The sequence below is a fragment of the Eumetopias jubatus genome, unplaced genomic scaffold, assembly GCF_037043125.1.
Source record: "Eumetopias jubatus isolate StellerSeaLion01/CBP00866 unplaced genomic scaffold, mEumJub1_p1.0 scaffold_14, whole genome shotgun sequence".
NCBI lineage: Eukaryota > Metazoa > Chordata > Mammalia > Carnivora > Otariidae > Eumetopias > Eumetopias jubatus.
This window is the reverse complement of record NW_028274820.1, coordinates 19,261,685-19,284,244: the sequence shown is the minus strand read 5'-3', so window position 1 is coordinate 19,284,244 and position 22,560 is coordinate 19,261,685. Positions and strand designations below refer to the sequence as shown.

At 36.0% G+C, this 22,560-nt stretch overlaps 1 protein-coding gene across 1 annotated transcript in view; it reads right to left on the bottom strand.

Annotated features, from left to right (window-relative positions):
* COG5 (component of oligomeric golgi complex 5) overlaps window positions 1-22,560 on the bottom strand; it is a 310,052-nt gene that overhangs the window by 28,123 nt on the left and 259,369 nt on the right. The window contains exons 15-17 of the mRNA XM_088018413.1: window positions 10,925-11,035; window positions 9,398-9,460; window positions 95-198 (exon numbers count right to left, since the gene is read on the bottom strand). Of these exons, the coding sequence (XP_087874539.1) occupies window positions 95-198; window positions 9,398-9,460; window positions 10,925-11,035 (278 nt within the window). The remainder of the gene's footprint in view (window positions 1-94; window positions 199-9,397; window positions 9,461-10,924; window positions 11,036-22,560) is intronic.

Below are 22,560 nucleotides of genomic sequence, written 5' to 3'. Positions count from 1 at the left end.
AGGTGGAAAGAGACTTAGGGAGGAAGGGTAGGGGTGGGTAAATGAAAAACAAATGCAGTAAAGACTCCTGAAAACCATGGTTGAAAGTGCTTACCCAGAAAAATCTTCTTGATGCATAGTGATGATTATGGCCTCTATGGCATCTCCCACTGAAGTCAGCAAGGGCTGTACAGCGCTTCCCATAAGAGCATGGATTGTCTAAAAAGAAAAAGGAAGGGCAGGCAAAATTAAAGGCCAACACAAAGAAATCCAAGATGGCAGAAGCATTCTGACTAAAATTTTTATATCAAATCCCGACTATATACAGTTTTTGAACTGTAATAACTCAACAGAAGTCTGTTCCTCTCCCAGCTGCTGTTGGGAATGATCTTTAAAGCTGACAATATGTGAAACATGGCACTGCAAATTTCAACTCCCCACTTCTCTCAAATTTTCAAGAAGTTTCTTGGTCAAATGAGCTCCTGGAGAAAGAGGAGAGAGGAGCAGTGCCACTTACAAAGATCAAATGAACACATTTTGTAAAGTTTCTGAAAAGAGTAAGGCAAGACCAAAAGTCATTCTTCAAAATTGGAACAACACCGTATGGTTTTAAGCAGAGTGAATATAATAAATATGCTGGTGATTCTTACAGGGCAGAAGAATTAGGCATTTCATGGATTAAGTTCCTATTTAGTAGGAATACTTTTGGTACTTGGCACCATCTTTCCTTTCCCAATTTTTGTCACAAATACCCAGTACCAGAGCCTCTGGCATGGGCATTTGCTATTGGCTTCTAGTGGGTAGAGGACAGGGATGCTGCTACACAACCTACAATGCACAGGACAATCTCCCACAACAAAGAACTACCCAAAATGTCAATAGTGCTAAAGGTGAGAGTTGTTTGACAGTGAAGTATAACCACTGGTTAGATTATATAAGACCGCTTTGCCTAAGTTATGGGTTTGTAGAGTGAAAATATTGACTGGGCCTCAGTACACACTTAAAATCTAAAATTTAAACATATATGTTTCAATGATGATTACATATAATGAAGATGGATGGCATTTGGTTCATACGAATGATAGAAATCAATCAGGAAAGGTTAAATAGGACCCTTATTCATTAAATTCCTAAATGTCATCTCTAGCCCTTAGACTCTGGTAAAAGTAAACATACTATCTGTGGAGATTGAGAGAGAGAGGGAGGCAAGGAGAGAGAGTGAACAATGCCTGAGCAACAGCACACAGTTTGCCCTCAGGAGTTCCCAATTCAGTGACAGCAGATAACAACTTATAGTCACATGAATGCACTACAGGGTGCTATGGGATCATGGGAGAAACCTCCCTTACACTGAGATGATCTGGAAAACAAAAGGCACAGCCTAAATTGAATTTCAAAGGATAGACAGTAAGAACCAAGTGAGGAAAGATGGGGCTGAGAGGGCATATGTTAAAGTCATAGCTGCCTGGGAAAGCTGAAGCCTTCGACGGCAAAGCATTCCATACAGAGTGTGAGGTACCTGCCCATGTGGAATGGAGATGCAGCAGATGTACTCTGTGTAGGCTGCTAGGAGTTGGGAATTTACTCTGAAGGGAATGGGAAACCAATGATGGGTTTTAAGCAATGAAAAAATATAGTTAAAGATTTGAATTTGGGAAACATCATGTTGGATGGTAGACTGGGTAAACAGACCAAAAGCTTCGAAGCAAAATGATGAGCGCCCAAACCAAATCAGAGGCAGGAGGAACATATATGAGGAGACAGGTTGGAGATACTGTAAAAGGAGAACAGCAGGACTTGGTAATTACATTTGAGAAATATGGAACAGAAAGATTTTACGATACACTTAGATTTTTTTTTCTTTCATGATTTGGTGATATTATTAACTGAATGTCTAAATGCAGAAGCAGCAGGTTGATTTGGGGATGGAGAGAGAAAATGATGAGTTCAGATTTGGACGTGAGTTTCTTGAAGGGCTTATGGGAAATCCACATGGGCTATAAAGGAGGTACTGAAATATTTGCATTTGTAGTTCTTGACACATTTTGACTAGATTTGGTAGTCTTTGGCTTTTAAGAGGGAAGATGAAGCCAAAAGAGTCAGTGAGATCCCAGATGATGGTTTGTAGAGTAAGGCTAAATGCCATTTTGAAGTCATTCAGAAGAGGATTAAGAGGGGTAAGATTTTTATTTAGTATATATTATGTGCTGGGTACTGTGCTATGTGCCTCACATATTATAATTCCACTTAAAATTCAATTATTCCTTCCTCTAAGAATATTAAAATCTCTAAGTTCAGATGGGGAAACTAAAGTGAAGTGAAGGACACTGTCCTTAAGTGAGCAAGCAGATGGGCTGGGATTTCCTAGGTGTATGTGACTCTGATGTGCTTTTGGGTTCCACTTTGCCCACTTGCAGCAGAGAAGCAGGAAAAGACCTTAGAGTATGGTGGAAATAAATGGACAAGACTTCAAGAAAGAAGAGCAAGTTTTCTACTCTGATATGAAGGAATGAGTATCTAACTACAGACCCTCCTACAAATGGGACAAATAAACAACATACCGGAGGGCTCTAGAGATGGGAAAAAAGCAGGTAGTTTTAGAGGGCTGTGGAAATCTAGACCAAGCAACAGAAGAAAGTGAGTTCTTCATTTTCTGTGACTTTGCCCTGAGAGTGCCTACGGTCATGGTGGTGGCAAGGCAGGGTGGCTAAATCTCTGAGAGAAAAACAAAACAAATCCAGCAGTCTTTTAGGCCAAAGGAACAACAGAAAGGAGCCCTGGGCTGCCAGAGAGTGAGAGGGGAACTTCAGAAAGGACAGAGCCAAAGAAGAATGCCTAATTCTATATTTAAACTCAGCACTACTCCTCAGCTGACTCATCAACCATGCCTGTGCAAAGCAAACACAAAGTGGCTGGCAACCACTCTTGAGAAGTGAACTGAGGTCTGAGGCACGGCCAGCTGCAGGTATGACAGTGTACAATTAGAGTCTAATCAGGCTGATTAATCGCTAAAGAAATACCATCAACACTCAGGAGCAATGTAAAAAAAAAACTGAGTCTACACAACATAACATTCACAATGTCCAGGATATATTAAAAATTACTACATAACAAAAAGCTTGGAAATGTCAGTTTTCAAGGGAAAAGATCAACAGCTGCCAACCCTGAGATGATCCAGATTCTACGATTATTAGGCAAGAACCTCAGTGAGGTAAAAAAAAGAAATGCTTACAAATAAATAATAGGAAACCTCAGCAGAGTGACTGAAAGTGTAAAAGAGGACCAAATGGATATTTTAAACTAAAAAAAATTACACTAGATGCATGCAGATGTAAATGTACTTCTATAAATATGAGGTTTCTATATTTTATATAACATGGCACAATATTAACTCTATGAAGATTATGGAAACTTAAGGATGTATATCGGTAATCCACAGAAGAACCCCTAAAAAAATCACATGAAAAATCTAATAAATAAATTAAAATGCAATTCAAAAAAATTTCAAAGAATCCAAAAAAGACAGAAAAGGGGGGAAAAGAGGAAAGCAAAAAAATAAATAAAAAACCAAAACAAATGGGATAAACAAAAAACAGATAAAACCATACACCTAAATAAAACCTTATTAATAATTACATAATGTCACTGGACTAAACACTCCAATTAAAAGGTAGAGATTATCAGACAAAAAGACAACTATTTACTTTCTATAGGAGATATACTTTAAAGACACAGAGGAGTTGAAAGTAAATGGACAAAAGATATACCATGTAAACATTGAGCAGAAAAAGGCTGAAGTAGCTAAGTTAATATCAGATAAAACAAAATGCATTACAGTAAGTATTAACAAAGCTAGAGGGGTATTTCATGATGATGAAAGCATCAGTTCATCAGGAAGGTGTAACAATAATAAATAAAAATGTAACATAGCTTCAACAGAACTAGTAAATAGCTTCAAAATCGAGGCATCAAGAATTAACAAACTTAAAAGGTCCACAATCATGGTAGAAAATTGTAACTTCTGTCTTTTAGCAATTGACAGAATGACTATATAAAATATCAGTAGAGACAGGGAAGATCCAAATACATCATCACTAAACACATTACCACTACCTTGACCTAACTGATATTTATAGAACACTACACTCAACAACTGTAGATTACACGTTTAGCACACATGGTTCATTCACATAAAACTAGACTCAATACATTTAAATAACTGGAATAATACAGAGTATGTTTTCTGATAACAAGATTAAACTGAAAAATCAATAAGACATCTAGGAAATCACAAGTAATTGGAAATTAAAAAAAAACACTTCTAAATAACCCATGAATCAAAGAAGAAATTGCAAAGGAAACTAGAAAATATTTTTAACTGAATGAAGATAAAAGGCATAACATATCAAAATTGAAGTGCTTAGAGTGAAAATTACAACTTGTTAAGTTTATTTTGGGAGGGAAAAGGTCTAAAAATCAATGGTATAATGTATATTAAAAAAAAGGCAAAGAAAATCTAAAGTAGAAGGAAATAAAAAAGACAAAAGCAGAAATCCATGGAAAAAAAAAGACAATAGAGAAAATCAATAAAGTCAAAAGTTGGCTCTCTGAAAAGATCAACAAAGCTGATAAATCCATAGCTAAACTGAAGAAAAAAAGAGAACACAAACACCAATAGAAACAATTAAAAAGAGGTTATCACTATGGGTCCTAAAGACGTTATCACTATGGGTCCTAAAGACATTAAACGGTTAGTAAGAGAATATTATGTACAACATTATTCTCACAAATCAGGTAACTATGATGAATAGACAAATACCTGGAAATTCACAAAATACAAAGCTCATTCAAAAAGAAACATAACTTGAATAGCCTTTTACCTACTAACCAAATCGAATCTGTAGGTATAAACTTCCTACAAAGAAAACCACAGGCCTCGATGGCTTCACTGGTGAATTCTACTAAGCATGTAACAAAGAAAACAATACAAGTTCTTTTGGAAAACAGAACAAGAGGAAATACTTACAAACCTAATTAATGAGGGCAGTAATAACTTGATACCAAAATCAGACAAAGAAATTACAAGAAAAACTATATACCAGTATCCCTTATGACTATAGATGCAAACATCTTCAACAAAAATTAAGTAGACCAAATCCAGGAATACATAAAAAGGTTAATACATCATAACCAAGGTGGGTTTGACATGTAAAAATAAACTTCTGTATTTTATTAACAGAATAAAGGAGTAAAACTGTTTGATCATTTCAATAGAGAAAAAAACTATTTGATGAAATACCATTTATAATAAAAAAGAAGTGTCAGTAAACAAGGAATAGAAAGGAACTTATTTAATCTGATAAAGGCCATCTAACATCATACTTAAAATAGAAGAATACAGATAGAATACTTTCCCCCAAGTCAGGAAAGCATTCACCAACATCCACTCTCACCAGTTCTAGACTTATACTAGAGGTCCTAGCCAGTGAAACAAGACGGGGAAAAACAGGCATCTAACTTGCATACAATATGATAGTTTACACAGAAAATGTTCATTCTGGCTGGGTAAGGCTTCCCACTTAGGGGAAACACAAACAAGAATGGTAGAGGATTAAGGACTACTAGAGAGTACAAAGAAAGGAGACTAGATTCTATTTCACAAGCTCTTTACAAAGCAGGGAAGTGTGCCATACATTATCCAAAGATTTACCTAAAATAGCTAAGATTACAAAAATATAGAAGCCTCAGCAATCTGAATTATTCTCTCATTTAGAACATAAACCCACACAATAAGGGAGAAATGAAAAATTATCATATAAAAACCTAGCAATACAATCTCTACCTGTATAAAACAATCTCAGTAATAAATGGATCAGAATTACTGGGCCAAGGTGTTTAAATGTTACTTACAGCTGAGGTGGGTATAATGAAATGACTCTAAATTAATATTAATTATGCCATCCATGACATAGTAGATAACTATGAGATGTTAAACCTCAAGCCTAAAATAACATTTAATTCTGGATAAAATCTCAACAAGGTAGAGAAGAAAAGACTGTTATGTATCCTTACCTATATTTTTAGTAAGTGAAACATATATTTAATATCCTCTATTAAGGGGTGCCTGGGTGGCTCAGTGGGCTAAGGGTCTGCCTTCGGCTCCGGTCACCATCTCATAGTCGTTGGATCAAGCCCTGCATCTCGCTCCATGCTCAGTGGGGAGTCTACGTGAGATTCTCTCCTTCTGCCCCTCCCCCTGCTCTCTCTCAAACAAATAAATCTTTAAAAAAATCTTCTCTATCAAATAATAAAAGCATATAGATTTTTGGTTCTTGGCTGCAATCACTTCTACATGCTAACATTCTACCCCTAAGTCAAAGTAATGAATTAAGTCTCCTACAATTTTAAAATTCAAAGTTCTCTTTTTTCTCTAAGTCAGAGGGTTTTGTTTTTTACTTAATATGTCATCACGGTTTTTATATGATTTAACTTAAAAAGCAAGGTCAAAACTGTTTCACTGAGTTCTGTTAACATAAGCAATTAGGTCTCTAATTGTCAGAGCCACTGCTGAGGAGCCTAAAACCAACTGCTAGTCTTCTTCCATCCAGTTCTCAAGGGCAAAATGGCGATGCCTCAGCAACCGTAGTACCCAACTACACGAAGCCCTGGCTCTAGTGAGCAAACCCAAGAGTGAGGGCTGTAGCCCAAGATGAGGGCCCTTTTCTCTGCACTAGCCTCAACTCCCAGCCCAAGTGACTAACAAGAGGAATGAGAAGAATTTCTTTTCTTTTTTTTTTTTTTTTTATAAGATTTTATTATTCGAGAGAGAGAGAGCAAGTGCAGGGGGGGAGGGAGAGGGAGAGATCTTAAGCAGACTCTGTACTGAGCCCAACGTGGCGCTCAATCCCACAACCCTGAAATTATGACCTGAGCTGAAATCAAGAGTTGATGCTTAACTGACTGAGCCATCCAGGCGTCCCCGAAGAATTTCTATTTTTAATTTGTCAGGAGACTATTTATTATCAGGCAAAGTGTACGCACTCTGTCTTAACCCACAGACTGGACTTTCTCAAACTATGAGCTGTGATCATTAGGGGCAAAAAATCAGTTTAGTCAATCACTATCAGAATGTTTTAAAAATAATAGATGAGTGGGGGTGCCTGGGTGGCTCAGTCGGTTAAGTGGCCGACTCTTGATTTCAGCTCAGGTCATGATCTCAGGATGGTGAGATTGAGCCCCCTGTCAGGCTCCATGCTGGGTGTGGAGCCTGCTTGAGATTCTCTCTTTCCTTCTCCCTCTGCCCAGCACCCCACCACCCTGCATGCATGTGCTCTCTCTCAAATAAATAAAGTCTTTAAAAAAAAAGTAATAGATGAGTATTGAAAATATAAGCATGCATCACACAAAATAAGGAAAAATATTGTGCTGTGAAAGCTTTGTTTCAATTACAGAAATACATATAGATGTATATTCTATATATATACAATTATGTGTGTGTATATATTTATAAATGCTTATGTATTGTGTATGGGGTCACAAAGTAAAATCTATTTTTTTTTTAGATTTTTATTTATGTATTTGAGAGAGAGAGAGAGAACACAAGCGGGGTGAGGGTCAGAGGGAGAAGCAGATTCCACGCTGAGCAGGGAGCCTGAAGTGGGACTTGATCCCGTGACTTCGGGGATCATGACCCGAGCCAAAGGCAGACGCTCAATGACTGAGCCACAAAGGCACCCCTAAAATCTATTTCTTATCTTGGGTAGTGATCAAAATATGTTCCACAGCTACTGCTAGAAGAGAAGGAAAAAATGTGGAACTACAGAAAAGGAGACTACGTAAATTCCCTGCCTGGAAACAAGAATGCTAAGACCTTTTGGTTTATCATATTGGCCTGATTTTTGATATTTTTCTGATCATCAATAACTTAGAGAACTTTTAATAAAAACAATTATTTTATGATGGCAGCTTGAATAATATTTCATCACGATGAGACGAGCATATTGGGGGAAAAGAAGAGACTACAGAAAACATCCAAGTGTGCTTTCACTGTGCTGGGGGGAAAACAGACTTGTCTTCTCCTACCCTCCCATATGAATTTGGTGTCCTTACGTTTTGGGCGCCTGTTAAATCCCCATCCATGTCACCTCAGAAGTTCCCTTCTCCTTTATGATTTGTGAAATCATCCCCTCCCAAGCTTCTTCCTCACACTCACTGTTGTTTCTCTGTAGCTTCTTTACTCTCTAAAAGTATTTCTCCTTGGAGTTCACTGGTAGTGTCTGTCTCTGTCTCCCTCTCTTTTAACTCTACCCAGGTGATCTAAATCCATCCAACTGTTGACACCTATTACCTTTGTACAGTTATACTGTACCACTTTACAGATGTAGAAACTAAGGCAAGAGAAAACTATTTAACTTGTCTGAGGACCTACAGCGAGTTAAATAGCTGAGATGGCATTCATATACAGGGAGTTTGGCCCCAGAGTCTGCTATACAGTATTACTTACTTAGTAAATACCAAAAAAATATTTAGTAAGCCAATGAATGATGATGGCGAGGTGTAGTAGACATAACTCTTTTGAGTCAGTGAGGTCTGAGTTTACCAGCATCAGGACTTTGAGCAAGTTATTATTTCTAAGTTGTGTAAAATAGGGATACACAACTTGAACAGTTGCTGTAACATTTCAATATATGTCATGTGACTGGCAAGTAGCAGGTGCTAAATGAAGGCTATTACTACCATTAAAATGAATGATATCCTTGTTTTGTAAGAGTTATCCACTGTCAACTACATATGGCTCTGAATCTCATACCAACATTATTTTTTATTAAACTTCCTGAGTATATTTATGTTAATATGTAAAAAAAAAAAAATGGAATTTACCCTGATTTCACATCTTACAGATACGCATTAGAGTTTCTCAACCTTGGCATTATTGACATTTTGGGCCCAGTAATTTCTTTTTGTCAGGGGCTGTCTTATGCACTGCAAGATGTTTAACAGCATCCCTGGCACTAGATGCCAAGAACACCCCACTCCTAGTCATGACAATCAAAAACATATCCAGCTTTGTTAAATGTTCCCCAGGGAAAATCACCCTCATAGAGAATCACCACTTTACTGGGATCATACTAGGCTGTACTGCCCTAAGATACAGTGAATACTTGAAGAATCTTGCTTCCCTTGCTTGTGATAAAATTCTCATAAGTAGAACACAATCTGTAGACACCAACAGGGTCTATTTTTAAGTTCTAGAAAATATAAACACACATGTATCCTTTCTCTTTAGGATAATTATCAGCAGCTACTTTTGGTATGTGTAGAGGATTTGGAATTATTTTTAAAATGTGACATCTCCCACTCATCCAAACAATTCTAAAACCCACTTTGATCTATAGAGTCAAAGATTAAATTCTTTTACCTTTAGGGCTGAGATTATAGTTTGCTCAGCTGCTGGTGGGAATGAGCTCTGACTGGAAACCACCTAGAACAAGGTTTTGTTTGATACAGTTAAAGTTTTAAGTCATTTATTTTTATAAATACTAATTTTGGTCATAACAGGATAAAGCTGTTTCCACAGACACATAAAATAGTATCATTACTTTAGATTATATCTCATACATATTTTAAAAACTCATTTGTATTTCTTAGTTAAGATAGATTGAAAACTACTTTCCTGTATAAAGCAATTATACTATATACTTCCTGTATATAGTAATTATACTATATAAAGCAATTACAGTATATACTTCAAATAATCAAAACATTAAGAATTCTAAGAGTTGACTTTCCTTTATTCACTTTAGATAGGTTTTAATTACAAAGTTTTAACTTGAAAAGGTCAGTCTAAAGCTGTATTTACATATTTCTTTTAAAAAACTCACTTTTCTCCAGGCTGACTATAATTTTCAACAAGTCTTTAAAATACAAATGTCAAATGTTTACAAGTCAATACAAATATAATGAAGATTCCGAAAGTATCAATAAAAGCACTTAAATCAGCCTAGACAAAGAGAAACTTTCATTGATTGTGATGCTTCAGAGTAATAATGAAAGGGAATGGAAAATACATCATTTATTCTTTTTATTTACTTCCATTACTTACTTTTCTGAGGTTTACTTGTTAATGCTTTAAAATATATTTGTGTGACATACACATTTTTGGAAATTCCTAATTGACAAAAGGACTTGTTAAAAATTTACGTTGTCACTTAAAATTATTCAAAAATACTATCAAGCATATTAAAACTCAAATTAAAGGTCATGTTTTCAAGAGTGTCCCCTAACCTTTAGCTTCCTTCAGGTCTTCTAAATATTTACCTCTCTACTTACTAAATATTTTGGAAATAATTTATAGAGAGAAAACATGAGCTATTCAAATTCAAGGACTGGGTTGAAAGTGTTGCTTTCCCGTTAATTATAAATACAGTTCATCTTAGAAATAATACACGAAGGCAAACAAAAAGGTCATCATTAAAAAATTACATTAGTAAAACAACAGCAAAAAGAATATATATTTTCTACTTCCAAGGAGTCATCAGTGATTGTAACAAATTCACTGCGTTTAATGCAGCTCCTTCCTGCCTTCTTTGTGCAAAGATGGAACCTTTCCATCTTTGGAGTTCTCTGAAATTATGCTTTTTAATAGGTATGAAACACATATGATTTACCCTTAAATCATTTGCTCAATAAACTTGATTATACCAACCAAGCCTGATGATCTAGAGTTCATATGTTTTAAACCAAATATATAGAGAAAAGGGACAAATGATAAAGGCCAGGAACAAGAACTTAAGAAGAGTTCATTCTGCAGCTTACTTTATGGTCATCAGGTTTTCATTGTATTCTTTTGCCAAAAATTAAGTAATTCCTTGTTGTCTAAATTTGAGGTGAAAAGAAAGAAGTTGAAATTAAGTCAGAAGCTTAATTAAAAGAAAATAAAGATTACCTTTGTTACCGATTGGTACAACTTATACAGTGAATTCACGACTGCCACGTTTCTTCTCTGCCCCTCTGTAAGAGGCCCAATCACCTGGCTTGCATCTCCTTGTGTGGAGAGCTGTAAGAATTCAACACAAAAAGAAATTACCAAGATGACAGTTCACATTTGACAGGGAAGCTCATGCCCTCCTGACCAAAAAAAATAAATAATAAAATGTTAACTGTAAATACCCAGGTCAAGTGTTGGACTTCAGGCACAGCCAGGAGGAACCTCTGTAGAGAGAACACCATGAATGGGGAAACCCAGTTAGCCCAACTGTGTGCACAAGAAGAACATCTTCCATCAACACTTCAGAGCTGATGGATCCTAGGCACCTGTGACGCAAAAGCCCAGTGTGTGCTGGTATTTTCATACATTAGCACAGTACTCTCAGGGAATACCTTCTGGCAACTGCCAATAGTCTTTCCACTCAAAAACTCAGAAATAAGCGATCAAAACAAAAACAAGAAAAAAAAAAGTAAATAAAGGAAGGGAGGGAAGCAGGAATAAAAATAAGCCTTCATCCTATTTACATTTGACAGCCATCATACTACTCCATGAAATACATGACGAAAGGGGGTTTTTACTTTCATTTTTATAGATTAAAAATATGCTTGAAAAAGGAAGTTAGCTAAGATTATACTGTATATGGATGATCAGTAGGAGTGGTATTAAGAACTTCTTACTCCCTACCTTTAATTTAGTTCTGAACACATGAGTTTTAGGAGAGAGGACATGTAATGCTTTAAGAGTTAATTTAGAATTCTTAGTTTGATATGAGAAAGGAATCTACATATAAACTATTCTCATATTGATCAGAGTTTAATCAAGTCCTCTGTAACAACTGTTTTTTTCTTTTTTAAAGAATTACTTATTTATTTTAGAGAGAGCGTGTGCGCAAGTGGGGCCAGGAGAGAGAGAGAGAGAATCCAAGTAAATTCCCTGCTGCACATGGAGCCCGACACTGGGCTCAATCCCAGGTCCCCAAGATCATGACCTGAGCTGAAATCAAGAGTTGGATGCTTAACTGACTGAGCCACCCAAGCACCCCTGAAGCAGTTTTTTTTTTTTAAGGTGAATTAAATTTGAGTAGGACAAATAAAAATGATCTAAGTCAACTCCATGAATGTGGATACAGATCTCAACATGTGAAAAACTGGCCTTTTAGGAGAGCTGGGAAACTAAGATCATCTTGTCTTTGTTATAGCTAGCCAAATAAAGTCTGCGAGAAAGAAATACTGTTTTGCTTTCTACTTTCCGTTGATGAACTCACATACATACATTTATAAAAATTAAACTCAATGCCTACTTTATCAATTCCTACTTGCAGTAATAAAATTCAATTTAAAAATATTAAAAACTGCAATTAAAGGGAATATTCCTTTAACATTACAATCCGTGATGATGGCTACAAAGTCAACATAAGACCTTTTGACATCAGGTTAAAGAACTCCAGTTTATTGTGCTTTCCCTTATGGACATGGTCACCACCTGGCAATCAAGTCAAGCTCTAAAACTGGAGGATAAAGTGGCAGTCGTCAGTGGCACCAGTGTTTACGGCAGACTCAAGGTGTCAAATGCTAAATACGTATCTGTCAGTAAAGGCATTTAAAAGTTATGAACTCTAGCTATACAATTTTTAAAAATCCAATCTCTCTTACTTTTCATGAGATTCTCTCCAAATAATTTTGTAGTAACACAGAAAAGAAATGGGAAAAGGAAAGAATTTTTCTTATGTTATCTTATGTCTATTTATTTTATGTATTCCATACTTAATGGAGAGACAGGCTTGCTGCTAGAAAAGCATGAAGATCCTTTTATTACTGATAACTGACCACATTTTGGGGGTTTAAAAGTATAAAAAGCCCTGTCAGACCCATGATGATGCTATGATAAAAAAGACAATGACAAATGCTGGACAGAATGTGGAGAAATCAGAACCCTCACACACTGCTTGTGAGAACGTAAAATGGAGTGGCCACTTTGGAAAACCAGTCTGGCGATTCCTCAAAGATAAACACAGAGTGACCATATACCCAGCAATTCGATTCCTTGTTATATACACAAGAAAAATAAAAATACATGTTCACAAAAAAAGTGCATATAAATGTTCACAGCAACATTATTCCATAGTGTAATAGCCCAAAAATGAAAACAACCCAGATGTCAACCAATAAGTAGACAAATAAGATGTAGTCTATTCGTACAATGGAACACTGCCCAGCAAAAAAAAAAAAAAAGAAATGAAGTTCTGAGACATGCTATAATGTGGATGAACCTTGAAAACATTTTAACTAAAAGAAGTCAATCACAAAAGGCCTCATATGGAATGATTACATTTACATGAAATATCCAGAATAAGCAAATCCAGAGGCAAAAAGCAGATTAGTAATTAGGGGATGGGCGAAGAGGGTAAATGGGAAGTGACTGCTACTGAGAAGGTGGTTTCATGTTGGGGTGAAGAAATGTTCTAAGTGAATATACTAAAAACCACTGAATTGTACACTTACATGGGTGAATTATATATTAATAAAGCTGTTTTTTTAAAAAGTATAGAAAGAAAAATCCCCAGACTTCAAGGGTTATCTGCTGGATGCCTCAAGCCTTGTAAAAACTAAGGCTAAAATAAGACGGCTAAATTGGAGACCTACAAAGTTCTGCAAAGAAAATATTACACTTAGAAGAGCAAAACATTGATGGTATAAAAGAACTAAAGATGAAATATCACTGTGCCAAAAACAAGGAACAAAATTCAAATATCAAAGTGAAAATATAAAACTAGAAGATTGGAAATTTAAGATAATCTGCTGCTAATCCTGTTTTTATAGCACAGAATGCAGTCAGCCCAATACCTGAGCTTGGTGGATCGCCCTGCTTCTCTCCAACACCATTCCTGCCATGATTATTTTCAAATTTACAAAACATTACATAAATAAGAACAGTGCAAGGAGCATTCGACACTTTACCCAGATTCACTTATTTTTTTAAAAAGATTTATTTATTTATGTTAGGGGGGAGGAGGTTCAGAGGAAGAGGAAGAGAATCTCAAGCAGACTCCGTACTCAGCATGGAGCCCGACTGGGGGCTCAATCTCACAACCCTGAGATCATGACCTGACCCGAAATCAAGAGCCAGACACTTAACTGACTGAGTCACCCAGGTGCCCCTAAATCAAATATTTTTAACAAAAACTTCGAAAAGTTCTCATAAACCTTTAGTTATACACAGTTATATCTATACTTATTTTTCTGTAAGTGGTGAGCATGGCTGTATAATTACCAAATTAATTTTTAATGAGGAATTTATATTAAGATAAGATCTTTTGATCTAATACATGCTTTCTATCCAATTTTGGGGTTTGCAGCAAAAAAAGTACATACAAAAGGCAAAGTATTATTATTTTAATGAAAAGTATAAAGGGCAAATATTTGGCTCTCAGATTGTCTCCCCCCTCCCACTCATACAGAAGACATCAGTAATCAAGTAGTCCTGTTCCAGTCTCGCAAACACAGTGCTCCAGGCAGTGACGACCAATTTCTTAAACCTGACACAAGGGATGAAATCAATTTGTAATCCCTGATCTATGTATGTCATATCAGTTTTTCTGAACAGATGGTCCAATGATTCTAAGTGTACTCATCTAAATGTTTTCTAGGTCAAGAGATGCTAATGAGCAATATATTCCAAGAGCCTTAAAGCTGCTATATCCTTACTTATCCCACTATTACAAATGTATCCTAAGAATATAAGAAAGTTACATGAACAAAGATAATGCAATTTATAAAACAGAGAAATTGGAAAACCCCACATGTCTAAGAATAAGAGAATAGTTAGGTATATTAGGCAATTCACATTGTGTAAGAAAAAACAATGGGAGGTGCTTATGTTACAGAGCTAACTAAAAACAAACAGCAAATTAGTCTGTGCAGGAGTTCACTCTCACAAAAAGACTGGAAAGAAAGCAAAAATGTTAAGAAATATTATGAAGCATTACACAGTGAGGAAAGGCACTAAAATATTAGTAAAGGGCACTGTGGTATTCCATTAAGTATTTAAAAAGGTTCATTTGTAGAATGCACTTAGAAACTTTTGCACAAGGTAATTTTATCCAATGATAAAAATAAAAGATGTACAATCTCCATCCCTGAAAGATTTAAGATAATATGACAAAATAAACTGCTTTGGTCACTGTTTACTTGCCCAAAAGAAGGTTTTAGGGAAAGATAGTTTTGTTTTTTGGTTTTTTTTTAAGATTTATTTAGCTGAGCGAGGTGGAGGAGAGAGAGAGAGAGTGCGTTGGGCGGTAGGGGCAGAGGGAGAGGGAGAGAGAATCTCAAGCAGAGTCCCCACTGAGTATGGAGCCCAACCTCACGACCCTGAGCTGACCTAAGCCGAAATCAAGCATTGGATGCTTAACTGACTGAGCTACCCAAGGGCCCCAAGAGAGTTTCTTTTGATTTACTAATCTGTGACACAGATGAAAATAACTGATTTTTATTTACTTTATTTACTTAGGAAATGCCTTCATCAGAGATTACCTGGTTGAGATTAAGGAACACAAGAAGAATAATTAAATATCACTTAGCTCATTATAACATGTCAATTATCCTATAAAAAACATAAAATTAAACACATACATGCACTCACAATTAAATGATCAAACATCTCTAGTCTGTAACACATTAAAAATTATATTGTATTTGGAAGCCAGACATAGGGCATGTTTCTGCAAACGTACAGCAAATGACAAATTCATGGATTTCTGTAGCAATTCTTCATTTCCCTGGCATGTCAGCTTAACTAAATTTCCCTGACAAATGAAACTGATTTTCTTAGATGCTAAAACTATCAGAATATATTTCCAAGAAAATCTTTCTACAGTGTATGTCACATATTTCTGGTTTCATAAATAAGGCACACAGAACATGTACCTTAAGAAGGCAAATTCGACTTAAAATGAACCACTGTATGCGCTCACTAGTGTTCCAGTGAACCGTGTTTGTTCGACTACACATTTTTGTTTTAAAAGTGACTCCATCAGAGCTTAGTGGGTATATATGGCTGCTTGCCCCTTCACTCATATCTTTAGAAATGTTGTCTTTCCTTTTTCTTTAACTTTTAGAGATTTTTAGGAATCCATCTCTTATTCCTAAGGTGTTAGTTTTCTCTTCTTGATCTTCTCTTATCTCCCCTCATGCTGGTCTAACTTGCTTTAAAGTGGGAAAAGAGATGACTAATCACATGATAACTGGGAGAGGTTCCTATGAATGAAGTGTATACTGTGACATCAGTTCTGGCAGTTCAGAGGATATTTTTATTCCCTTCTTGGTTCTTATTTATATTTCAGACTGTTGAATTTGTCCAATATTTGACCAGTTGATTAAAAAACAAAAGGAAGTGTCACTACATATCTATTTATGTAAAAGTAAGGACAGGTACACAGAACAGATTCAACAGTAATGCTATGTTCTGACATCAGATTAAGCCTTCACACAAATCTGTTATCAAAGAGGTGATGGCTTGAAATGAACCCATTTATACAGCTAACATACAACCAAAAAGGTGGAAATAAGAGCAAATCTTGTTTATATGCACATAGGAATGACACGTAGCTTTGTAATTCAAAACTGTATTGCTCACGCACCCTGTCTTCCTGTTACATAGCCGTTTTATCAACCTACTGTTCTCATCAACCTCCTCTACGTCTTCCACACTCCTGTCCTTTAGGTCAAAATGTCCAGCTGACACACGCGATTTGGTAACCACAGAGGGTGGGAAAGGCGAACACAATTTGCTCAGAATGGATCATTTAGAGCTCTTATTTCTCTTCTAAAGACCTTATGCTTTTGAACAACATATGGAATTTCCACCTACCCACGACCAATCACTGGCTCCTAAACACTGGCCTTCTTAATTAAATTTAGAGTCACAAGTCTGCATATTTTTAATTCCTTGAAGAAGAGAGAACTGTTCACTGTTCACTCAGTCAGGTATACTGAGCTTTCCCCATTTTCCAGTACCGAATACTATGATTAATTCATTAATCAAGAGAAAAACTCTTTACATGTACATGAAGTATACAGAAGGAGGCCTCTTTGATTTACAATACTTTGGGTTTAGTACAGAGTGAATTTCAAACTATAGATTTTCCAAAAGAAATGAAAGTTTACTATCCTCAGGGATATGGAAAAACTAAAATCCCAGCATCCTACTATTAAGGCCTAAATTAACTAATAAAATTAAAAAAAATAATTTCCTAGCATCCTACTATTAAAACCTAAGTTAGCTAATAAAATTTAAAAAAATAATTAGTAGTTTATATATTTGCAAAAATAAACTACTTTCAGTTTTTGAGAGATGTAAGTTCTAATGTAATTAAACCTACAATCTTGAATGCAGTATTAATTTTCATAGCAAAGTTCTTCATATACAGTCAAAAGATAAATTTCAATTTAACTAATGTCCTAATAACAAAAAAAAATTTATATTATTGAACTCCAAAGTAATAAGCCTCTCTCTGAATATCAACCTTACTAGTAGTGTTTATAATGTTAAACCAGATAAAAGGAAAGAAGGTTACCTGGTTGAGAGCAATTATTATCTAAAAAAACTAGAAATTTATTTTGCAAAATCTGGCAAAGTCTTTCTAAGTTTTTATCTGCCTTAAATGACTACAATTGTCTGAGAAGGAGTCTTAAGGAAGTAATTCTAAAGAGTATCACTCTACAGTGGCCTGATTAACCCCCTGACCCAGGCAACTTCCCATTTTAATAGTGGATTTGTCAATTTCTGAAATTCTATCCATTCATTTTATTAGTCTGAGGCTGCCTTGTAAAGTGTATCATAATTCTTATACCTTTCTAGTAAATTGTTCTTTTCCTCATTTTATGCCACCTCCCCAAATCCCTAATAATGCTTTTTGCTTTAGAATCTATTTTGTCTGATATTATAGCTCTTTTTATCAGCTTTCATCTAATTAGCATTTGCTTGAAATTTTTTTTTAAGATTTATTTATTTGTCAAGGGGTGGGGAGAGAGAGCACAAGCAGGGGGAGCAGCAGGCAGAGGGAGAAGCAGGCTCCCCGCTGAGCAAGGAGCCTGATGAGGGACTTGATCCCAGCACGCTGGGATCATGACCTGAGCCGAAGGCAGATACTTAACTGACTCAGCCACCCAGGTGTCCCTGAAATATTTTTTTCTCCATTCTTTTACTTCATCCTTTATATATCCTTATTGATGAGGGATAGAAGCAAAAAAATGTTCACCTTTAGCCCAGAAGGCAGACCTATAGCCTGCATAGTTCCGATAGGGATCAAATATGTACTGGTTGCTACATTCTTAGAGGGTCTCCTGACTGCCTGTACATCTCACCGATAGTTAATATCGAGCTGAAAGATAAGCACCAGAGAAATCTTGCCAAAGTAGTTTTACGAGTGGAAGTTTGAAGAAGACATTTATGATCTAATACTCCTTGCTTGTTTCCTCCCCTTTGAGCACTAAGTGTATACCCATCAGCTTCATACAGCAAAAAGTGCAACTCTTTCTGCCCACAGGTCCTATCCCTGGGCTATAAGAAAAGCACCTTTTTGCACCAAAAATGTCTCAAGAGTTCTTTTTTGACTGCTTGCTTGCTTGTGAACCCACATCACTTATGTTTTAGATGTATCACACAAAGCTAAATTTATTGTTTCTATCCGAATTGAGAAATGTCTGTGGTCAGTTTAGTCTATTTACATTTATTGTGATCAGTGATATATTTGAAACCATCTTACTATGTAATTCTCATATGATTTTCTTTGCTTCTTTTTATTCTGTTCATTTCTCAGCCTTTTATTGAACTGATACTTTTCTCTTTTACCCATTTTTCCATCAGTTCATTTAGAAGTTATACATTCTACTTCTATTCTTTCAGTGGTCATAATTAAATTATTAAAATTCATATTCAATTTAAGCCAAAATATCTACGGCTTTACAGTCCTCCTGAATAATATAAGCATTTTAAGAATGCTTTAAAATTCATTACCCCTTCTCCTCATTTCAAACTTTAATGTGGATAAGTATTTCAGTTCTATCTTGTTTATATGTCCCAAATTAGTCACTATTATTTCTTATTTTATGCAATTAAGGCTTGGATTTACCTACATGTTTACTAATTGCTTACACTTACTCTTATTTCTTGCATTTCGATCCTTCTTTTTGAGTTAGATTTCCTCCTTTTCTGTCCAACCATCAAATGGCTTCCCTTTCAGAGTGAAGGCCAAGACCAAACCCCCTACTATATTCTGCAAGGGCTGGTGTGATCTAGAGTTAAGGTTACGGAATTTCAAGGATATCAGATTGGGTCACAGGAATTCCAGGAAAGCACAAGCATTTAGCCAGTCTCTAGTCTCTCAGTATTCCAGAATACAGGCACATAACAAGGCTGAAGAAGCAGGGTCCTTAAAACCAGGGGCTCTGGGCTGAAGGTGCCACTTTATGCGTAATAGAATCCAGAGCACAAACTGCTTCAATAGCTACCAGACTTACGTTGGCTTTTTTTTTTTTTTATTTCAGAGAGAGAGAGAATGAGAGAAAGCACGAGAGGGAAGAGGGTCAGAGGGAGAAGCAGACTCCCTGCTGAGCAGGAAGCGCAATGCAGGACTCGATCCCAGGACTCCAGGATCATGACCTGAGCCGAAGGCAGTCGCTCAACCAACTGAGCCACCCAGGCACCCCTTACGTTGGCTTTTAAGCCACTTGTATCTCTCTCCTCAGCGTCACTCAGTGTGATCAGTCCCTTTGGGTGCGAATTCAATTATTTCTTCTGCAAGTTAAAAACCTGCATATGGTAAAAATTGAAACAGAACTAACTTAAAAGTATAAACTGAAAACCAAATGTTCTCTCTCCACATCTTTAGTCCCACTCTCCAAAGTTATACACTAACAGTTTCTTATTGTGACCTTCCAGAAAAAAAGAGAAAGAAAAAAGCATAAAACAGCATTTAGTTATATTATCTGTTTTATTTACAGGTGGGACTACTAAATGTACTATTTTCACCTTCTTTTTCTAGCTTCATACTATGTCTTAGAGAGTTTTCCATATTAGCACATAGAAGTCTTCACAAGATTACCAGGTATCTCCTTCACTATATCCCTCACTAGTTTGTAACCAAGCTCTCAAAGTATCAATATTTTCTTGAAGCATTTTCTACAGATTCTTGAGAGAAAAAGGAAGGGAATCTTGAATTCCCCAGAGCTCAATATTCCATGTCATTACTGTCAATCTTTGATGGCTACCAGAATGACTACAATTAGAAATTCAATTTCCCAACTAAATAGGGTTCTCAGCAAAGGGAGTGGCTGCATGTATTTTACAAAAGTAAAAATAAATCTACACCCAAGAAAAGATGCCTTACACGCACACATGCATGCACTTGCGTGCACACACACATTCACATCCCTTTATTTTCTCCAAACTTCCAAATGTACAGCATATTACATCTAATTTTGGTTAGTTTATTTTAGGAAGTTCTTAGATGTTTAAACTGGGGAGAGGTGGGTGGTTGGTGAACTCAAGAAGAAAAACAGGCATTTCTACTTTTCCCGATCTTAGTCCTTTTTTACTTTTTTTCTAAGATTAGTTTATTCAACATTAGAGAGTCACTAAACATCTTCCAAAATTTATAAAAGCCTCCATATTTTTTCAAGTCCTAAACACTAAATGATTATCCTCCTATAAAGCTAGGATACACCTATGTGCCACCTCTACACATACCTTTACAGGTTTTTAAAAGTATTTTTAACTGAAATAGAAAATCAAGGTAGAAATGTATAAAAAACATCAAAGTATAGATAAATGAGTTATCACAAATCAAAAACTCTTGTAACCACAGACAAAACATTTAAATATTACTAGCACTCCAAAAACCCTTCCTTGTAGTTCCAACTCAATCATCTCCTCCTTCCTCCTATAAAGTGACTTCTTAAACAAATGGAATCATTTGGGACATAATATTTCATTTATAATAACTATATACATGTTTGTATTTTGCTCAATATTATGTTTGTCAGATTCATCCACAGAGGAACATATATAAGCTGTAGTTTGTTCATTTTTCAGTATTGCACAGTATTCCACTGATGAATAGCTCAGCATTTATGTATTTGTTCTAGTGCTGATGGGCATTTGGGCTGTTTCTAATTTGAGGCTATTATAAATAATGCTGTTAATACATGTCTCATGGTGTATATGTATGGGTATTTTTTTTTTAAGATTTTATTTATTTATTTGAGAAAGAGAGTGGGGGTGGGCAGAGGAAGAGGGAGAAGCAAGCTCCCTGCTCAGCAGGGATCCCAATGTAGGGCTCGATCCCAGGACCGGGGATCATGACCTGAGCCTAAGGCGACGCTTAACCTCCTGAGCCACCCAGGTGTCCCCATGTATGGGTCTTTGTATTAGGTTTCCCCTTTCACATTTAGATCTACATTCTACCTAATATTTATTTTTGCCTCTCGTGAGAGCTAACTTTCATTTTTTTCCACAAGGCTATCAAATGAACCCATCATTACTTACTGAAAAGACCATCCTTTCCCTACTCCTCTCTTCTGCCATCTTTGTCACACAGCAAGTGACTCTGTATGTGTGGGGCTATTTCTCTTTCAATGCATTTCTTGATCCTTGTGCTAAAACTTCAGCATCTTAATTATTGTAGGTCTCTAATGGATCTTAATATTAGTAGAACAAATATTTCTGCATTGGTAAAAAATACACTGTTACACTGAACCTATAGATCAATTTTGGGAGAACGGATATGTTTATTATACTGAGCCATCCAATCTATGAAGAGAGTATGTGCCATCATTTATTTACTCCTTTAATTTCTCTTAATAATGACTTAGAGTGTTCAGTGCAGTCTTGCCCACATTTTCTCAAATTATTCATAGAAGCATGTTATTTTCTGATGCCATTATAAATAATGTTTTTAAAAAACAAATTCTATTTTCTGTTTGTAGATGGTATACAGAAATAGTTGATTTCTGTATAACTTGTGTATGAAGGAGTTTAGGACATGCCACTCCAAAATATGCTTCTCTGGTATATTATTTTGAGTTGAAGTCACTGAAAAACAGCAAATATTTCAGAATGGCTTTCTCTGAACCTGCCATATCTGCTTAAAGGCAGGTCCTCCAAAAGGAACTCAACTGTCATAAATCCTCTTCCTAAAAGTTTCATCAACCAGGGAAGACCCACTCTTATCACAGGAGAGAAAACAGGAAGTAGCCATCACACCCACACAAATTTTGTCACAAACTGTATCTCCCATCTATTCTTCCAAGGGCCTGATCAACTTTTCTAAAAATCATTCATCATTCTACCCAAGTAGCCCATATCCCCTCTTCTATTTCCCCTAGTAAGACATTATAGTTTGCGCATAACACATATTGGGAGATTTTCTAGATACAGTTCAGTTATCTCAGGAGGAAGGAAGGACTATAGACCTCTTTGAAATATATCATGTTTTCCCAGAAAAAATTCACATGTCATAACATTTGATAATTTCCTGGGGTTCACAGACGCCCTGAAGCCCCTTCACCCACCTTCTAGATTAACAATTCCTACCCTAA